This window comes from Manis pentadactyla, chromosome 8 (genome assembly GCF_030020395.1).
Source record: "Manis pentadactyla isolate mManPen7 chromosome 8, mManPen7.hap1, whole genome shotgun sequence".
NCBI lineage: Eukaryota > Metazoa > Chordata > Mammalia > Pholidota > Manidae > Manis > Manis pentadactyla.
Window position 1 is genome coordinate 76,603,186 of NC_080026.1, and position 22,287 is coordinate 76,625,472.

The window sequence follows — 22,287 nt, forward strand, 5'->3', positions numbered from 1 at the left end:
ACTGCTATGCATTCATTTTAGGAGACTTCAACACACCACTCACCCCAAAGGATAGATCCACCAGGCAGAAAATAAGTAAGGATACAGAGGCACTGAACAACACACTAGAACAGATGGACCTAATAAACATCTATAGAACTCTACATCCAAAAGCAACAGGATATACATTCTTCTCAAGTGCACATGGAACATTCTCCAGAATAGACCACATACTAGGCCACAAAAAGAGCCTCAGTAAATTCCAAAATATTGAAATTCTACCAACCAACTTTTCAGACCACGAAGGTATAAAACTAGGATTAATTGTACAAAGAAAGCAAAAAGGCTCACAAATACATGGAGGATTAACAACATGCTCCTAAATAATCAATGGCTCAATGAACAAATTAAAATAGAGATCAAGGAATATATGTAAACAAATGACAACAACAACACAAAGCCCCAACTTCTGTGGGACGCAGTGAAAGCAGTCTTAAGAGGAAAGTATATAGTGATCGAGGCACACTTGAAGATGGAAGAACAACCCCAAATGAATAGTCTAACATCACAATTATTGAAACTGGAAAAAGAAGAACAAATGAGGCCTAAGGTCAGCAGAAGGAGGGACATAATAAAGATAAGAGAAGAAATAAACAAAATTGAGAAGAATAAAACAATAGCAAAAATCAATGAAACCAAGAGCTGGTTCTTCGAGAAAATAAACAAAATAGATAAGCCTCTAGGCAGACTTATTAACAGGAAAAGAGTGTCAATACACATCAACAGTATCAGAAACGAGAAAGGAAAAATCACAGCGGACCTCACAGAAATACAAAGAATTATTAGAGAATACTATGAAAACCTATATGCTAACAAGCTGGGAAACCTAGGAGAAATGGACAACTTCCTAGAAAAATACAACCTTCCAAGACTGACCCAGAAAGAAACAGAAAATCTAAAAAGACCAATTACCAGCAACGAAATTGAAGTGGTAATCAAAAAACTACCAAAGAACAAAACTCCCAGGCCAGATGGATTTACCTCGGAATTTTATCAGACATACAGGGAAGACATAGTACCCATTCTCCTTAAAGTTTTCCAAAAAACAGAGGAGGAGGGGATACTCCCAAACTCATTCTATGGAGCTAACATCACCCAAATACCAAAACCAGGCAAAGACCCCACCAAAAAAGAAAACTACAAACCAATATCCCTGATGAATGTAGATGCAAAAATACTCAACAAAATATTAGCAAACCGAATTCAAAAATACATCAAAAGGGTCATACACCATGACCAAGTGGGATTCATCCCAAGGATGTAAAGATGGTACAACATTCGAAAGTCCATCAACATCATCCACCACATCAACAAAAAGAAAGACAAAAACCATATGATCATCTCCATAGATGCTGAAAAAGCATTTGACAAAGTTCAACATCCATTCATGGTAAAAACTCTCAGCAAAATGGGAATAGAGGGCAAGTACCTCAACATAATAAAGGCCATCTATGATAAACCCACAGCCAACATTATATTGAACAGCGAGAAGCTGAAAGCTTTTCCTCTGAGATTGGGAACTAGACACGTATGCCCACTCTCCCCACTGTTATTTAACATTGTACTAGAGGTCCTAGCCACGGCAATTAGACAACACAAAAAAATAAAAGGAATCCAGATTGGTAAAGAAGAAGTTAAACTGTCACTATTTGCAGATGACATGATACTGTACATAAAAAACCCTAAAGACTCCACCCCAAAACTACTAGAACTGATATCGGAATACAGCAAAGTTGCAGGATACAAAATCAACACACAGAAATCTGTGGCTTTCCTATACACTAACAATGAACCAACAGAAAGAGAAATCAGGAAAACAACTCCATTCACAATTGCATCAAAAAATATAAAATACCTAGGAACAAACCTAACCAAAGAAGTGAAAGACTTATATTCTAAAAACTACAAGTCACTCTTAAGAGAAATTAAAGGGGACACTAACAGATGGAAACTCATCCCATGCTCATGGCTAGGAAGAATTAATATCACCAAAATGGCCATCCTGTCCAAAGCAATATACAGATTTGATGCAATCCCTATGAAACTACCAGCAACATTCTTCAATGAACTGGAACAAATAATTCAAAAATTCATATGGAAACACCAAAGACCCCGAATAGCCAAAGCAGTCCTGAGAAAGAAGAATAAAGTAGGGGGGATCTCACTCCCCAACTTCAAGCTCTACTATAAAGCCATAGTAATTAAGACAATTTGATACTGGCACAATAACAGAGCCACAGACCAATGGAACAGACTAGAGAATCCAGAAATTAACCCAGACATATATGGTCAATTAATATTTGATAAAGGAGCTGTGGACAAACAATGGCGAAATGACAGTCTCTTCAACAGATGGTGCTGGCAAAACTGGACAGCTACATGTAGGAGAATGAAACTTGACCATTGTCTAACCCCATATACAAAAGTAAACTCAAAATGGATCAAAGACCTGAATGTAAGTCATGAGCCATTAAACTCTTGGAAGAAAACATAGGCAAAAACCTCTTACACATAAACATGAGTGACCTCTTCTTGAACGTATCTCCCTGGGCAAGGAAAACAACAGCAAAAATGAACAAGTGGGACTATATTAAACTGAAAAGCTTCTGTACAGCAAAAGACACCGTCAATAGAACAAAAAGGAACCCTACAGTATGGGAGAATATATTCGAAAATGACACATCCTATAAAGGCTTGACGTCCAGAATATATATAAGAGCTCACACGCCTCAACAAACAAAAAACAAATAACCCAATTAAAAAATGGGCAGAGGAACTGAAAAGACAGTTCTCCAAAAAAGAAATACAGACAGCCAACAGACACATGAAAAGATGCTCCACATCGTTAATTATCAGAGAAATGCAAATTAAAACCACAATGAGGTATCACCTCACACCAGTAAGGATGGCTGCCATCCAAAAGACAAACAACAACAAATGTTGGCGAGGCTGTGGAGAAAGGGGAACCCTTCTACACTGCTGGTGGGAATGTAAATTAGTTCAGGCATTGTGGAAAGCAGTATGGAGGTACATCAAAATGCTCAAAACAGACATACCATTTGACCCAGGAATTGCACTCCTAGGAATTTACCCTAAGAATGCAGCAATCAAGTTTGAGAAAGACCAGTGCACCCCTGTGTTTATTGCAGCACTATTTACAATAGCCAAGAATTGGAAGCAACCTAAATGTCCATCGATAGATGAATGGATAAAGAAGATGTGGTACATATACACAATGGAATACTACTCAGCCATAAGAAAAGGGCAAATCCTACCATTTGCAGCAACATGGATGGAGCTGGAGGGTATTATGCTCAGTGAAACAAGCGAAGCGGAGAAAGAGAAATACCAAATGATTTCACTCATCTGTGGAATATATCTACAAAGGAAAAACTGAAGGAACAAAACAGCAGCAGAATCACAGAACTCAAGAATGGACTAACAGGTACCAAAGGGAAAGGGACTGGGGAGGATGGGTGGGTAGGGATGGATAAGGGGGGGAAGAAGAAGAGGGGTATTAAGATTAGCATGCATGGGGGGGTGAGAGAAAGGGGAGGGCTGTACATCACAGAGAAGGCAAGTAGTGATTCTACAACATTTTGCTATCCTGATGGACAGTGACTGTAAAGGGGTTTATAGGGGGGACCTGGTATAGGGGACAGCCTAGTAAACATAATATTCGTCATGTAAGTGTAGATTAATGATACCAAAAAAAAAAAAAAAGGCAGTTCTTGTGTGGTGACCTCCAATGAGTTCTACACAAGGGTATAAAGGGCATATAAAAGTGTAGGCAAAGGGTCTGTTTGTGTTTATACAGAGGATCAAAGCCTAATTTGGCTACCCCAAAAATCAACTAAGATATGATATGAAAAAGAACTTCCAACATCAGCACTCTCTGGAAGACTCATGCCAGAAGATGATCATCAAAAAACCCCAACAAAGATCCACGCACTGCTTCTGGTGTAGATGCACTCATCCCACCAGTTCCTGGACTTGCCATGGGAATGAAGAAGGAGATATCTAAGCTGGCCTAAGAATACAGCAAAACAACGAATTTGAGTGGATCTATACTGTTGGAACTCAACTAGGAATTAGGAGAAGTGCAAATTGTAGCGCTCCAAAATCTTACATCTACAGACTATTTACTGTTGAAAGAACATATGGGATGTGAACAGTCCCCAGGAATGGGTTGTTTTAATTTGTCTGATTTCTCTCAGACTGTTCAAGTTCAGTTGGACAATATCCACCATATCATAGATAAGTTTTCACAATGCCTAAGGTGCCTAACTGGTTTTCTTGGTTTCACTGGAGATGGCTGGTAATTACAGGTCTGCTTTGGTTATCTAACTGTACTCCTATTATGTTAATGTGTGTGCGCAATTTAATTAGTAGTTTAAAACGTATACATGCTGAAGTTACTCTACAAGAAGATATGTCAAAGAAATAATCAATCTTCCCATGTTTTCTTCCGCCTGCTACTTCTATAGCTTTTCTTCTTCCCTCCTAATTACAACCCTTAAATAGAATTCGTGCCTCATATCAAATTTACCGAGTATCATAATTCTTCCAAGTGGTAAAGATACCTCAAGACAAATGCTGGGCATAGAAGCCATAGGGCATAAATATGCAAAGAAGTAAAAAGCTAACCTTTTCAAACAATTAGGCTACTCTCTCACTTACCAACTTTACATTTCCCTGTATGGCCCCGGAAGATGACTGGTTAGCCAGAGACGGTTAAGATTCCTCAAGGGAGGAACAACCTAAGACAGGCACAGTTGCAGGGTGACCATCAGGTGAGAAATTGGGGATCAACAGAGTTGAGGCTTAGAACCTCACCCCCCCTGTTCTGAGAGAAATCTTCTGCATACATGGATGTTTTATTGCCCTTGTCTAGCTTGGATTAACACATAGTCTACAGGCACACACCTGATCATCTACATTTGCTCTCTTACAACACTAAACTATGTTTTCTACCTTTATCTTGTATCTACCTACCACTTCAGCATTTTATTAAAAATAATAATAATAAAGAGAGAAATGTGGTATCCACATATAAATCAAGTATAAAAATCAAATGAGTATTCATTTGAACTGACTGTTTATAGTTCATAATGCATGAGCAAATCCGAAAGTTTCTGTGATGACTGCCCTTGTACTGTTCACCATGTAACTTATTCACTATGTAAGAATTTGTTCTCCATGTCAGAACTAGTTTGTTATGCTTCAGAAGATTGGAGACTGACGAAAATTAGGCTTGGGGTGGATTGATTATTGTGCATTGAGCATTGACTCCCCTATACAGAATTTTATTATTGTTAACAACCATTTGATCAATAAATATGAGAGATGCCCTCCCAAAAAAAAAATGTACATGCATGAATCTGTAAATAGTAAAGAAATTCAGGGGGTTTCTGAAACCAGATCTCACTTGTTACTTTAATAAGAGGGATCACAATGCACAGAGGCCATCTCAATTTGCAAAGCAATTAGTTGCCTTGTTAATTACTTCCTACTTTTTCATAGAAACTTAATATATTCTGTTATTTTCTGCCAACATTCTATTTCTGCCAAGATTCTACTCCTTACTTCCCATGGGTAGCAACATGATGTAGGGATTACAAGAAAAAGCCTTGAACTAAGGTGGATCTAACTTTGAATTCTGACTTCCCTGATTATTGGCTAAGTGAAATTTAGAAAGTACTCAGCATTACTAATCTTCATTTACACCAACAACACAATAAGGAATAATTGCACCTGCCTTGTAGGCAGGTGTTTTATTTATTTGCTTTATCTATTTGCTTATTTAAATGAATTTTGTAGGCTCAAATAAAAGAAAAGCTTTTTAATTATCAGAAAGATAATGACAAATAGATGGCAGCTATTGTTATTAATAAGAAACATTCATTGGTTAATATTTCCCTTAGTCCCAGGAGGAACAAAAAAGGTAATGTTCAAAGGTCGAGCTTGATGTTCCTTATCGCATGCAGAAAACTATTGTACTATGACAAATATTCATGATTTTTCAACCTTTGTTTATCGGTGAAGAAGTTGCTTTTAAAAAGTTATTTCTAAATTCTGAACACTGGTTCTTTGCTTTTTTAAAATATATGTTGCAAACACTTGCTTTGAGCTTATTCCTTGTCTTTTAATCATTTACAACACCTTTGTTATTCTGATATACCCAAATTAATCATTCCTTTTTAGTTAGCATAGGACATTTCAGTTACTGATATTCAAATAATGGCCTGCCCCCCAAGGAAGGGTGAATCAGAATTATTTTCTGGGGGCTTTTTCAACATACAAGGTACTGTAGATTCTGACATGGCCTCCGTGGAGGCTGCAAAGGGGTGACAGAGCCCCACAGTGACCATCACTGCCAAGCTGCTGCGACTGATATTGAAAATCATTGATGATGTGCTGGGAAATAAAATGTTAAGGAACAGTAATGTAATCAAGAAAAATAGACTAACACAAATCTTAATTTGGGAATCTGAACATCAGATTCAATTTAAAAGGAATGGTTACCACTGAAAAATAGCTTTGAAAAGAACAGTTCTGTCAATATTGGTGATGATCTGCCTAGCCTCCCTCCAGTTCTCCCCACCCAACTTTGGGATTTTTTTTCTTTTACTGTGCTAAAATATGCATCACATAAAAGTTACCATTTTTAAAGGGTACAATCAGTTACATTAAGTACATTTATATTGTTCAGCAACCATCACGAACATTCATGTCTAGAACTTGTTCATCTCCCCAAATTGAAACTCCATAGCAATTAAGGAATAATTCCCCAATCTTTCTTTCCTATGGCCCCTGGCGACCACCATTCGATTCTCTGTTCCTATGAATTTTACTCCCCTAGGAACCTCATAAAATTGGAATGAATCATACAATATTTGTTCTGTGTCTGGGTTATTTTACTTAGCATAATGTTTTCAAGATTTACCCATGGTATGGGATATGTCAAATTTTCCTTCTTTTTTAAAAGACTGAATAATATTTCATGGTGTGTGTATACAACATTTTGTTCATCCATTCATCTATGAATGAGCATATGGGTTGTTTCCATCTTTTAGCTATTATGAGTAAATGCTGCTATGAACACTGATGTAGAAATACCTGAATCCCTGCTTAAAATAATACTTTTAACTGATGTTGGTTCTTGTATTAAAGTTTGAAGATTAAAATTACCACTTGATTTTCTTCTCCATCTCCTTGCAATTAAAATGACTGTTTGTGACCAGTGGAAATCAGTTTGGTGGAAACAGTTATGACAGATATCAGCATTAAGCCATAGTAAATATAGCAGATATTCCCAAATTAGTTCTGTGTCCTCTAGATACAATCCAAGAATTACTTAAACATGACATGAACTTCCATTTTTGAGCCAGAAAGCAAATCTCTATATGTCTGTATAAGTAAAAGCCCTTTTTCATTTCCTTTTTTTTTACTCTAGGTTACTAGAATATTAACTCTCTCAGGGCAGAGGAACAGTTTGTTTTGCTTGCCTCTATTTTCAGCACAAACTAGGAATATAACATATATTTTGTAAAAAAAAGTACTTTGAACAAGTCTCTAAGCATAATAGATGTGACACTTCGAGCGTATATATACAACTTTCTTTTGCTATCACTTATATTGGATCATTCATTTCAATAATGCTCACTGTGTTGCCTTTCTCCTAACATGTTCTTTAATAATGCCCTTATTCCACTATTTGTATTTTAAGTTAGTAAGTATAGTTTACTCATTAATATTTCAAAGCTTCATCTTTCTTAGTCAATTCTATGTTTCATCTTCCCCTTCCTACATATAAAAACAACTTTTTAATTTGAAATTTATCATTATGCATTTCATTATGAACTAAAAATTAATATATGTGCATGGTAGATGAAATGTTATATTACCCTAACATTATATAGAAAGGGGTATAAACACCTCTTTCACAGTTGTGGACTGCTTCCCTGTTTTTTACAACATCTTTCCATCAAGCACCAGAACTTGGCTGGCCCTGATTCAGTGCTGTTTCTCATAAGATTTTTGCCATTCTCAGGGTGAATTGAAAAGAACTGCTTAAGTCACTTTCACTGATTAAATTTGGAAAGGACAAGATTCCAGGCTTCAAGGCTAAAGGCAGTAATTGAAAGTGTTCACCATTTAATATTTATTACTCCCATCACCTCCTCAGGTTATGCCTCCTATCACTGTTTCACCAACATACTCTGTACTTGGTTTCCTCTGGGTTTTGGCTCACTGTTCCGTCTGCTTAGATTATCCGCTTTATTTCAGCTTCACTATGAAAAAATCAAAACACCCTTCAGTGCCACTCAAATTCTTCACTTCCCAAGAAAACCTTTCATATTCTTTCAACAATTAAAATGTCTCCTTCCTTTGAATCCACATGGAAATGTGTGCTTGCCTAATTGAATTGATCATTATGGCATATACTTGCATCAATACATTGCCAAACTTCCTATGTCTCTTCCCTAACTTACCTAGAAATAAATGCAGAAAATTGGTTTCCTGGGAAGACCTCCTTTCCCTAGCCTGAATAACCTACTGATATATTGAAGAGAGGAGTGTAGAGAGTTCTCATTAGTTCTGGGAAAAATGTCAACCTCACACAGTTTACTGTACCAAAAGAAGTCCATGTGCTCCCTCCAAGACAGCTCTCACCACCCAGATACGTCTCCCCAGGCAGCTCATTACACACCCCATGACTCAGTTTCCCATCTCACCTTTACATCCACCACCAAGCTTTCTCCAGGACTCCCCAGAATTCAGAGCCCACCATTAGCAATATCCTCTAAGTAGTCAACCTTCCCTCTGAATATTACCTTTACTTCCTGATTCCTCTCCAGCTCCACCTCTCCCCCACACAACACACTGCTTGCAGCTCTCACACAGTGGCTTCCATACTTTACATAGCAGGGTCTAGAGGTAGATGGATGACAGTTATCTGTCTGTCTCTGAAGTGTTGCTTCTGGAATATTATTCCATCTCCTTCTCTCAGTTTCCCCAAAGGAGATGCCTTATCATATTATATCCCCCATTAAATTATCTTGCTACAGACATCTATAGACTTCTTGTAAAATCTCCTTTATTAATGGAATATTTTAGCTATTGGCTTAATGTTTCTTTCCCACACTATGATATACTCTTATTATCATAAGTGGTCATGTAAAAATCCACAGGGATATTCTATTTGCAGTGGCATTTGGCAGCTCTTATCAATCTTGTTCTTCAAGTGGTGCACAGAGCCTGCATTTTCCTAGTTTGCAATCCTGCTAACTACTGGCAGTGACTTCTCAGTATTCTTTGATGGATCTCCTTCCTAATTTCTAAGTGTTGAGTTCCTAGGAGTCTTTGGCCTTTTCTAGGTGATTTCATCCTGGTCCATGATTTCTTTCCTGAATCTAGATCAACATCTATAACTGCCTTGCTAAGAGGCAGGTTTGCATATTGAAAAAGCACCACATCTATAAAATCTCCAAAAATGAACTCTTGATTCTTGCTAGCACAATACCTAGGGGAGGGCTGGGGACCTTCTCAGAACAAAAAGCTCAGAGTCATTCTAAATTTTCTCTGATACCCCACGCATAACCCATCAGCAAATCCCGTTGGCTGCTTTTGCTTCCTTCTCATCACCTCCCCAGCCTACTGCCATGGTTCAAGCCACTATCAAATCTTGCCTGGAAAATAATTGTATCAGGTTCTGTTTCTACTTTACCTCAAAACACTGTGTTACCCTTCCCTGTTCCCAACCCTGTTCAACATGTAGAATAATCCTTTTATATTGGAATATGTCACATCTCTAGACAAAAGCATCCAAAAACTTTCTAACACATCTAGAATAAATTCTGTATTCTAGTCTTGGGCTGTACTTCTAGTCTCATCTCCAGTCTTTTTCAGTCACATTGACTTCCAAGATCCCACTAGCTTTATAGACCTTATGTTGGAATGCCCAGGATGCTCTTAACCTAGGAATCCACAAGTCTCACTCTGGACCACATGAGTTTATATTAAATAACTGTTTACTTTATTTTCTTGATCTACTTTTTCTTTCACTAGTTTGTCTATAATACTAGGGCGGTACCTTTGGTTTTTTTACCAGTTTGTGTTTTGAAATCTCCGATGCCCTACTTTTACATCAGTACACACTGTAAGTACTCAGAAAAATATTTACCGACTAAATGAATGACCTGAGTCAATCAATAGTTAATGGGTCTAAAAATATGAATAAGATAAAATGAACTCCAAAGGACTGTCCACTTGTAAATCATAATGTGATTTGGGTATAACATGACTGACTTAAATGTGTGCACTGCTTTATAACTGGTGATTAGAATCAGGAGCCAGCATTTGGCATACTTTATAAGTACACCACACATGCTTTATTTGCTTGGTTTACTCTTTCTTTCTTAGTGTGTTTAAGGTGAATAAAACTATATGCAAGCAGAGCTCTAATCATGATTCTCCTAATAGCAAAAGAATGGCAACTGCTCATGAACAAAACTAGAGGGAACCAACAGTTGGATTTGCTTAGGTTTTATGTGTGTTTGTTAATAGCTATTTTAAAAATTGATTATTAATCTATTTCCAGAAAAATAACTGTAATTGCAAATCTAAAATACTCCAGCCTCTAAACTTTTCCCCCAATGCAATGTCATGTTATCCATTTATTTCTTAGTAATAAACTTTCCAACTTTATGTACTGCCAACCATTTTAGAGCCTTTAAAACATATTTGATAGTAATTAGAGAAAAATGGAAAATTATCAAGTTATTCCTAGATACTGTTTTTAAATTCTATGTAGATCAGTAAATTTTTTCTGACATATCCAATTTTTTTAAACTTTTAGTGAAATACTAAAATTAGTGTTGTTTTTACATTTACTTAACTAGTATGAATTTTTTAAATTATTGCAGAAAAATAATCAGAATTTATGATATTAGAAAATGGTAATCTTATAGATAAATATGTATCTATATAATAGAGAAACCCCATTTTAAGAAAGCTTGGAGTTATTCTGAATTAAACATATTAGAGGCATATACATTTACTAGAAAAACATACATTCTAATATCTTATTCAATGTACAATATCATAAATAATTTGTTCCCATTTTTGTAGTAAAAAATAGCATTCAAAAGTTGCTTAGCATTCAGCTTATATCAATCTGCATTTAGTTTTGCTACTTAAACTCACATATCTCTGAGTTTTAGACTTCTACTTAAACAAAATGAATTAAGTACTCAGTTAGTGTAAACCATATGATTATAATTTATCTGCAAAACCTGAACTCTTTGCTTTTACTTTAGTCTGTGTCTAAGAAATTTTCTCATACCTTAACTCTGAGAACAGAGGCAAACATTCCTGCATCTTCAGATACACCTCCAATGTAGAATTTTTTCTGAAACACCGGGGGATGATCATTTTCATCCTGAATCTCAATATACACTTTAGCTGTATTGCCTGGAGGATAAGAAATAATACATTTTTTATTGGTGGCTATTCATTAGAAAAAATGCACTGGAATAAATATTTATTGTACTTTTTTATTTTGAAACAGTGGAAATAACTTAAATTAGAAGTAATTCCTAACTGGCATGTCTAATACCCCCAAATCCATAGAGGACACTGATAATAATGCTTCTGGCATCATAATGTTAAGTTGCTGTTATTTCTTTTAGTTACAGTGTCCTAGTAATTCATTTTATTTGATTCAACAGGCACTAAAGAATGGTGTTGTGCTAATTTTAATGAAACAACTCAAATGTTCATGTTCACAAATACTTCATGCACATTACCAATTACACCAAAGTGGCACAAATATAGAAACACCTTAAGAAATAATAGATATTCCCATAAACTAAAAAATATATATTTTTAAGAATAAAACAGGAAGTGATATCCTTTTAGCTTAAAACATACTATAATTGTTTTATTTTAAGATGAAAAGTAAGCAATGGTTGGTTGAGGTGCTTATTTCCATAAACGGAAAGCCAGTTTTATCATGCATTAGAGGCTATCTATCATTCACTGAAACAGATATAGCTGGAGAGATGATTGTCGTATCACTTATAATTGCTAGGTTTTCTAAGTTTAATACATTTCATCATCAAATGCAAGTGTTAGAATCTCACCCCTTTAATTATCTTTACTGAGCAAGGCAGCTTTTTAACCAATCCAAGAATGACTGTTTATAAAAAAATCTGATGTAATAACCAGACAAAATGAGGAATAAGTGGTTATTTTGCAAAAAGTAGATTCAAATTATATGACTATTCTGATATATTACCTAAATAACTTTCCTTATGCATTTCAACTGCAGTCAAATACATGGCAACTGATCCACAAACTATTTATGAGGGACACTCTAATTTTGTTGCTTCATCAGATTCCTAAGTATACCTAATGAACACCAACCTACTAGCACAGTGGGTATATCATGGCTGTACAACAATACCTATGTTGATTGAATAAATGAATAAATAACCTGCATTATGTAAGTAAGACCTTAGAAACAGGCTACTTTTTGCTTGCCCTGGGAAAGGTCAGAGGGAAAAGAGAGTTAGCTCCTAAGTTTTAGCCCTATCCGGCTGCTACTCACTTAGTTTCCCTAATATTTGTCTCTTTCCCACCATTCTTAAACTGGAAGAGCTAGAATCAAGAGAAAAAAATGTGGTAGGTCAACAGAAAAGAGTACCAGCAGAAAGTCAGGCTATACTTCTCTGAGAAAGCGGAGCATGCTACTCCGTCCCATGGTGCCAGTGCAGGGAATCATACCAGCAATTGGAGTTCATCCAAACTGACACTCATTTTTATCTTGGTAGAAGATCATTTTTACCTCTGGAATCAAAGGAGCTAACAGCTCTAAATTTAATTTTTTTTTTTTTAAGAAAAGGACTCCTAAACTGTAACATCACCATTCCCATAACTTTTTTATGTTCTTCAATAATGACCACATTAGTTATGGTCCTTATTTGCAATATTTGATTTTCAATTATCGGAAAAGGAACAGATTTATGCTGTGAAATTTATCCTCTTTTCTCCTAGCACTTTACAAAATGATGACAGAAGGTTAGGCCCAGGCAGTATTGTATTACACCATTAGGAACAATTTGTGCTTTAGCAAATCTTTTAAGAGCAATGATTTCCTTAGGCATTGGGGAAAAAAATGTGCAAGTCACTGTTGCAGTCTAAAGCAACACTTATATTCTACATAAAAATATTTTCTTATACATTTTCTAAACTCCAGAGAGACTGAAGTAAAATAATTCTTTAAAAGATCAATTAAGCAGTTATTTAAAATTTCTAAAATTAACATCCATAGATAAATATCTATTCACAGTAGTGTTATTCACTGAATATAATTTTCTATAAAATAATTTTCCAACTTTAACAATTGAACTAAAGTTTTTCAAGATTTTCTTTTATAATATACTCACCTTATAAACATTATTATTATAATATACTTTCATATGAATAGTGCTTAAGTCCATATTTGTTATGAGACTGATATGGAATTTAACCATATTTAATTTAGAGCTTTAAAGAAACCATGAAATAAGCTGTGATAATATTTCCATGCCATAAATTATATTAGGAGAGCAAGCACAATTATGGAAGAATCATTGTAGTACTTAAATATTTATTTCAATTTTTTTCTTTTATTTTTCATTTTCCAGGTTTGGGCATCTTTAACTTTATATAATAATACTACTAATAATAAATATTTGTATATTTAACTTACCTACTTATCTCAGATTTTTCTTGGTTGTTCTTCTGGCCTCTAACTTCTTTTCAATATGATTATGTGTTGATTTTTTAAAATATTTGCCTAACAACCCTGTAGTATAATTAAATTGTACTGGAACTGGATGATAAATCCATACAGTTGAATTGTATAATTTCTAACTTATATGCCAGAAAAAGAAATAGAAATGAAATATTATGAATATTTTATATATACTCAGTATATAATGCTATTGGGTTCCATGTAAGTCTTGTCCTGGTCTATTTTTATTCCAAATAATGTTGTAATAATCACTACTGCCTTATTCACTGCATTTCACAAGTGAGTTTTGTACAAACACAATTTTATTGAAAACAGAGAAACAAAAACTAAAGGGTAGATAATAGTATGACTACTACTCTTTTTACATTTATATGAACTATTTGAAAATATTTTCATTTTAAAGATGACTTTATCCAAATTCAAGATCATCAGCATAAATATTTTATTTTAACAGTTCCTTTATTTCTCTTCAAAAGTTGAAAAATTTAAATACAAATCAACTTTTTTACATCTTCTTTCTATGTCTATCTTTACTCAATATTGGTAGCTGACAATTAATGGAATGGTGTGTGGTGAATATTGTTCTAAGTTGTACAAAAGACTTCAGTGCCATAGGATTGACCCGTTCTACCTATATTATTCTGACTTTTATATAGGAGAGTAAATGAGAAACAAAGAAGTAACTGACCCATGTTCTCTCTAGTACATGGAATGGCTGGAATTGGAGCCCTTTATCTGACCACAGAAAACAAACACTTAAATATGTTTACTATTGTCTCTACCTCCTTAGGAAAAAGACAAACATGTGTACCTTAACATGGATGAAAAGAAGTTTTAGATTCATCTGCCAGGAGCACTGTAAAGATTACAGTCATAAGCACCTTCACTTTCTTTAATTTTTCATAAGGACTCTATTTACTTTGCAGTTAATCACCATCTCATAGATGTCTTCACTGACTCCTCCCCAAAACCAGTCATTTCAGTCCCACTACTGCTTTTATTTGCCATGCAGTCCTTACCACCATCTGAATTTAATTTAGTTCAATGTTTATCTGACTCCCCAATTAGAATATGAGATACTTGATAGCATGTTCTATATCAAGTTTTTATTGAAAAAGTAAACAAATAAATATATTACTTAATTAATACATTTTAATATTTTGCTTTTGCTGTTGATGATTTCAGCCTTGTCATCCCCTTAGGAAAATACATTTTATAAGTGTACAATTCACTGTGTGATTGACCTGGGTAATGGTTACAGGTGTGTATACAAATGTCAAAATTTATCAAACTGTATGCTAAGATTTGTGCATTTTATTGAATGTACTTTAAATGATAAATAATAATAAATATTTTTAATTCATTGTGTGAAACAGAATGTTCTTTTATTTGCCTTGCATTTACTTATCTACTTTAAGAAATGTCCTCTAGTTGTCAGGAATCAGATTTAGTCAGAAAAATAAAAGATTATTTTAAGAATATAGTATCAAAGGTAGAAAATGAAGGGTAGGGGGCCAACATGGATGAACCTGGAGGGCATTATGCTAAGTGAAATAAGCCAAAGACAGATAAATCTGTGTGATTTCACTTACATGTGGAATACATAAAGCAAAACTCATAGAAACAGAATAGAAGGGAGGTTGCCCTTTATGGGACACAGGAAATGGGGAAATGGTCAAAGGTACAAATTTTCAGTTTTAAGATGAATTAAGTTCTGAGTATCTAATGTGATCTCCATGGTGACTTATGTTAATAATATGAATAAATCTGCTAAGAGAGTAAATCTTAAATGTTCTCACTGCACACACACACATACACATATGCAAATGGTAATTATAAGAGTTGATGAATACAATAATTAACTTCATTGTGGTATTCATGTCACAATATATATTATAGCAAATTACCATATTGTATACCTTAAATATACATAATTGTATTTGTCAATTATGCCTGAATAAAGCTGGAAAAAAACTGTGATATGTCTGATTAAAGAATGCACAAAAAACGTGAGTTTGTCAAAAAAATTAAATGTATCCTTATAATTCAATCACTAGAATAGGATTCACTTAGATTTTCTGATTCATTAACATACAACATGCATGACTCCACAAATTTCCTTGTCTCACACACTTTCACTAATTGTGTGTCAGCCAACCACATGACCTTTCTCCAAATATGGGTTTTGATTATTTCAAAGACAGAAACTTGAAAGCAACTCTAATTTAAATTCCTTTAAGGGAATCTATATTTTCTCTCTCTTTGAGTTTTTGCAGAATCTTGTTTTTGTTTTGTTTTTTGTAGGTTTTTTTTTTGTCAATATTATATTCTTTATTTAAGGTAGTTGTGATACACATACCGAAAGAGAAAGATTGTGGGGAGCAGGAAGGGAAAAGGTGTTGATAAGATGGATAGGAGAATGTTGTAAGAAGAAACGTAAGGGCCTGACTTGGGGAAGTCCTTTCGCAGTCTCCCAGAAGGTTGGGCGAGACAATGCAAGCATTCAAAGAAGCACAGGGGCTGAACAAAATTGCAAGCTGGATGAAAGATTCATTAGGCAAGTGTTTTGGTTAAAAGACATTGTGGAGGGGGCGAAGCCAAGATGGCAGCATGAGTAGAGCAGTGGAAATCTCCTCCCAAAACCATATATATTTTTGAAAATACAACAAATACAACTATTCCTAAAAGACCAGAAGACACAGGACAACATCCAGACCACATCCACACCTGCGAGAACCCAGCGCCTCACAAAGGGGGTAAGATACAAGCCCCGGCCCAGCGGGACCCGAGCGCCCCTCCCTCCAGCTCCCAGAAGGTGGAGAGGAGTCAGAGCGGGGAGGAAGAGGGAGCCCAGGACTGCTCAATACCCAGCCCTAGCCATCCACACTAGAGCATAGACACACAGTGTGTGGGGTGCTGGATACTAGGGAAACAGGACAGTAAAACCTGCAAGGGGGTCCCTGCAGCCGTCGCCTCTGGGACAAAAGAAAAGCGAGTGCCCTTTGAAAATCTTAAAGGGACAGGGGCCTCACAGCTGGACGGAAGTGCCCCGGCGTAATCAGCCCAGTATCTGGGAATCCCTGTGAAATCCAGGTGCCGCAAACCCCCTGGATGGCAGCGCAGCTCGGAAGCCCCTCATGGTGATAAACAGCCTCCCACCTGTTCACCCTCCAGCACAACTCCACCATAGCAGCAGAGGCCACACCCACAGCAACCAGGCAGAGATTCTTACACAGCCGGCCGGACAAGAATCAGACACTCCATCTGCATGCAGCTGCCCAGCACAAGCGGCTAGGGGTCGCTGTTCTCCCAGGAGAGGAAGGCCACAACTAGCAAGAAGGAATGCTCTCCCAGCCAGCCACACGCCAGCTCTATACAACTACCTCTATCACCATGAAAAGGCAGAAGATTTTGATCCAGACCAGACTAACAGAGACAACCCCTGAGAAGGATATAGACCTAACCAATCTCCATGAAAAAGAAATCAAAATAAAGGTCATAACCATGCTGATGGAGCTGCAGAGAAATATACAAGAGCTAAGGGATGATGTCCAGAAGGAGATTACAGAAATGAAACAATGTCTGGAAGGACTTAAGAGCAGACTGGATCAGGTGCAAGAGGTCGTTAATGGAATAGATATCAGAGAACAGGAACACAGAGAAGATGATGCAGAGAGAGATAAAAGGATCTCCAGGAATGAAACAATATTAAGAGAAACGTGTATACAATCCAAAAGGAACAATATCCACATTGTAGGGGTACCAGAAGAAGAAGAGAGAGAAAAAGGGATAGAAAGTGTCTTTGAAGAAATAATTGCTGAAACTTCCCCAAACTGGGGGAAGAAATAATCGATCAGACCACAGAAGTACGCAGAACTTCCAACAGAAGGGACCCAAAGAGGACAACACCAAGACATATAATAATTAAAATGGCAAAGATCAAAGACAAAGACAAAGTATTAAAAGCAACCAGAGAGAGGGAAAAGGTCACCTACAAAAGAAAACCCATCAGGCTATCATCAGACTTCTCAACAGGAACCTTACAGGCCAGAAGAGAATGGAATGATATATTTAATGCAATGAAACAGAAGGGCCTTGAACCAAGGATACTGTATCCAGCACAATTATCATTTAAATATGAAGGAGGGATTAAACAATTCCCAGACAAGCAAAAGTTGAGGGAATTTACCTCCCACAAACAACCTCCACAGCGTACTTTAGAGGGACTGCTCTAGATGGAAGCACTTGTAAGGCTAAATAGATGTCACCAGAGAAAACAAAAGCATAGCAAAGAAAGCAGACCAACCAAATACTAACTAAAGGCAAAAAATAAAATCAACTACCCACAAAAGCAGTTAAAGGAAACACAAAAGAACACAGAATAAAACAACGAACATATAAAGAATAGAGGAGGAGAAATAAGAAAGGAGAGAAATAAAGAATCACCAGACAGGGTTTATAACAGCTCAATAAGTGAGTTAAGTTAGACAGTAATATACTAAAGAAGCTAACCTTGAACCTTGGTAACCACAAATCTAAAGCGTGCAATGGCAATAAGTACATATCTTTCAATAATCACCATAAATGTAAATGGAATGAATGAACCAATCAAAAGACACAGAGTAATAGAATGGATAAAAAAGCAAGACCCATCTAAATGCTGCTTACAAGGGACTCACCTCAAATCCAAAGAAATGCACAGACTAAAACTCAAAGGATGGAAAAGATATTTCATGCAAACAACAGGGAGAAAAAAGCAGGTGTTGCAGTACCAGTATGAGACAAAGTAGACTTCAAAACAAAGAAAGTAACAAGAGATAAAGAAGGACATTACATAATGATAAAGGGCTCAGTCCAACAAGAGGATATAACCATTATAAAAATATATGCACCCAACACAGGAGCACCAGCATACATGAAACAAATACTAACAGAACTAAAGGAGGAAACAGAATGCAATACATTCATTTTAGGAGACTTCAACATGCCACTCACTCCAAAGGATAGATCCACTGGAAAGAAAATAAGTAAGGACACAGAGGCACTGAACAACACGCTAGAACAGATGGACCTAATAGACATCTATAGAACTCTACACCCAAAAGCAATAGAATACACATTCTTCTCAAGTGCACATGGAACATTCTCCAGAATAGACCACATACTAGGCCACAAAAAGAGCCTCCGTAAATTCCAAAAGATTGAAATTCTACCAACCAACTTCTCAGACCACAGAGGTATAAAACTAGGATTAATTGTACAAAGAAAGCAAAAAGACCCACAAACACATGGAGGCTTAACAACATGCTCCTAAGTAATAAATGGATCAATGAACAAATTAAAAGAGATCAAGCAATATATGGAAACAAATGACAACAACAACACAAAGCCCCAACTTCTGTGGGATGCAGCGAAAGCAGTCTTAAGAGGAAAGTATATAGCAATCCAGGCATACTTAAAGAAGGAACAACAATCCCAAATGAATAGTCTAATGTCATAATTATTGAAATTGGAAAAAGAACAAATGAGGCCTAAAGTCAGCAGAAGGAGGGATATAATAAAGATCAGAGAAGTAATAAATAAAATTGAGAAGAATAAAACAATAGAAAAAAATCAATGAAACCAAGAGCTGATTCTTTGAGAAAAAAAATAGATAAGTCTTTAGCCAGAATTACTAAGAGAAAAAGAGAATCAACACATATCAAAAGAATCAGAAATGAGAAAGGAAAAATCACGATGGACCCCACAGAAATACAAAGAATTATTAGAGAATACTACGAAAACCTATATGCTAACAAACTGGAAAACCTAGAAGAAATGGACAACTTCTTAGAAAAATACGTTCCAAGACTGACCAAAGAAGAAACACAAAATTTCAACAAAACAATTACAAATGGCAATTAGACAAAACAAAGAAATACAAGGAAACCAGATTGGTAAAGAAGAAGTTAAATGTCACTATTTGCAGATGACATAATACTGTACATAAAAAACCCTAAAGACTCCATTCCAAAACTACTAGAACTGATAACGGAATACAGCAAAGTTGCAGGATACAAAATTAACACACAGAATTCTGTGCCTTTCCTATACACTAACAATGAACAAATAGAAAGAGAAATCAGGAAAACAATTACATTCACAACTGCATCAAAAAGAATAAAATACCTAGGAATAAACCTAACCAAAGAAGTGAAAGACCTATACCCTGAAAACTATAAGACACTCTTAAGATAAATTAAAGAGGACATTAACAAATGGTAACTCATCCCATGCTCTTGGCTAGGAAGAATTAATATCGTCAAAATGGCCATCCTGCCCAAAGCAATATACAGACTTGATGCAATCCCTATCAAATTACCAACAGCATTCTGCAATGAACTGGAACAAATAGTTCAAAAATTCATATGGAAACACCAAAGACCCCGAATAGCCAAAGCAATCCTGAGAAGGAAGAATAAAGTGGGGGATCTCGCTCCCCAACTTCAAGCTCTACAACAAAGTCACAGTAATCAAGACAATTTGGAACTGGCACAAGAACAGAGCCACAGACCAGTGGAACAGAATAGAGACTCCAGACATTAACCCAAACATATATGGTCAATTAATATACAATAAAGTAGCCATGGACATACAATGGGGAAATGACAGTCTCTTCAACAGATGGTGCTGACAAAACTGGACAGCTACATGTAAGAGAATGAAACTGGATCACTGTCTAACCCCATACACAAAAGTAAATTCAAAATGGATCAGAGACCTGAATCTAAGTCATGACACCATAAAACTCTTAGAAAAAAACATAGGCAAAAATCTCTTGGACATAAACATGAGTGGCCTCTGCATGAACATATCTCCCTGGGCAAGGGAAACAAAAGCAAAAATGAAGAAGTGGGACTATATCAAGCTGAAAAGCTTCTGTACAGCAAAGGACACCATCAATAGAACAAAAAGGTATCCTACAGTATGGGAGAATATATTCATAAATGACAGATCCAATAAAGGCTTGACATCCAAAATATATAAAGAGCTCACACACCTCAACAAACAAAAAGCAAATAATCCAATTAAAAAATGGGCAGAGGAGCTGAACAGACAGTTCTCAAAAGAATTTCAGATGGCCAACAGACCCATGAAAAGATGCTTCATATCGCTAGTTATCAGAGAAATGCAAATTAAAACCACAATGAGATATCACCTCACACCCGTAAGGATGGCTACCATCCAAAAGACAAACAACAACAAATGTTGGCAAGGTTGTGGAGAAAGGGGAACCCTCCTACACTGCTGGTGGGAATGTAAATTAGTTCAACCACTATGGAAAGCAGTATGGAGGTTTCTCAAAAAGCTCAAAATAGAAATACCTTTTGACCCAGGAATTCCACTTTTAGGAATTTACTCTAAGAATGCAACAGCCCAGTTTGAAAAAGACAGATGCACCCCTATGTTTATTGCAGCACTATTTACAATAGCCAAGAAATGGAAGCAACCTAAGTGTCCATCAGTAGATGAATGGATAAAGAAGAGGTGGTACATATACACAATGGAATATTATTTAGCCATAAGAAGAAGACAAATCCTACCATTTGCAACAACCTGGATGAGCTAGAGGGTATTATGTTCAGTGAAATAAGTCAGGTGGAGAAAGACAAATACCAAATGATTTCACTCATCTGTGGAGTATAAGAACAAAGAAAAACTGAAGGAACAAAACAGCAGCTGAATCACAGAACCCAAGAATGGACTAACAGTTACCAAAGGGAAAGGGACTAGGGAGGATGGGAGGGAAGGGAGGGAGATGGGCAGGGAAAAAGATAGGGGTATTATGATTAGCATGTATAATCTGGGGGGTGGCATGGGGAGGGCTGTGCAACACAGAGAAGACAAATACTGATACTACAGCATCTTACTATGCTGATGGACAGTGACTGTAATGGGGTTTGTGAGGGGGACTTGGTGAAGGGGGCACCCTAGTAAACATAATGTTCTTCATGTAATTGTAGATTAATAATAACAACAAAAAAAATGCAAACAGAAAAAAAAAAAAGAAGACATTGTGGTCTTTCTATGTACTTGGGTTCCAGTGCCTCATTTCTCTTTCTTCTTTGACATTATTTTTCTCCAATTTTGCCTGAGAGAACCTTTCCTCTGGGCAGCAGTTTTAGATTCCATGAGCCAAGAAGTTCCAGTAGTGATCCCTGAGATAAGACAATGTGAGATACCTTCTTGGGATTTATTAGTTTAAAGCAAGAGAAAAATAGAACTGCTAAGTAGTAAAGCTCAGAACAGGAAGCATGAGTCAGACTAGACTCCTCCTTAAATAGCCGTTCTATCCTATTTTAGACATACTAAACAAGGTGAAAGAAGGTCAGAAGTGTTAAGTGTAGTTCAAAACATCATTAACTTTAACTTGACTCTGTTTTTCAAGACCAAATTTAGTTGTATTT

At 36.2% G+C, this 22,287-nt stretch overlaps 1 protein-coding gene across 2 annotated transcripts in view; it reads right to left on the reverse strand.

The window, feature by feature from the left end:
- The window catches only part of PCDH15 (protocadherin related 15), a 761,207-nt gene that overhangs the window by 84,486 nt on the left and 654,434 nt on the right, over positions 1-22,287 (reverse strand). For both annotated transcript variants that reach the window (XM_057505880.1, XM_057505879.1), the window contains one exon: positions 11,387-11,514. In XM_057505880.1, coding sequence (XP_057361863.1) covers positions 11,387-11,514 — 128 coding nt within the window. The remainder of the gene's footprint in view (positions 1-11,386; positions 11,515-22,287) is intronic.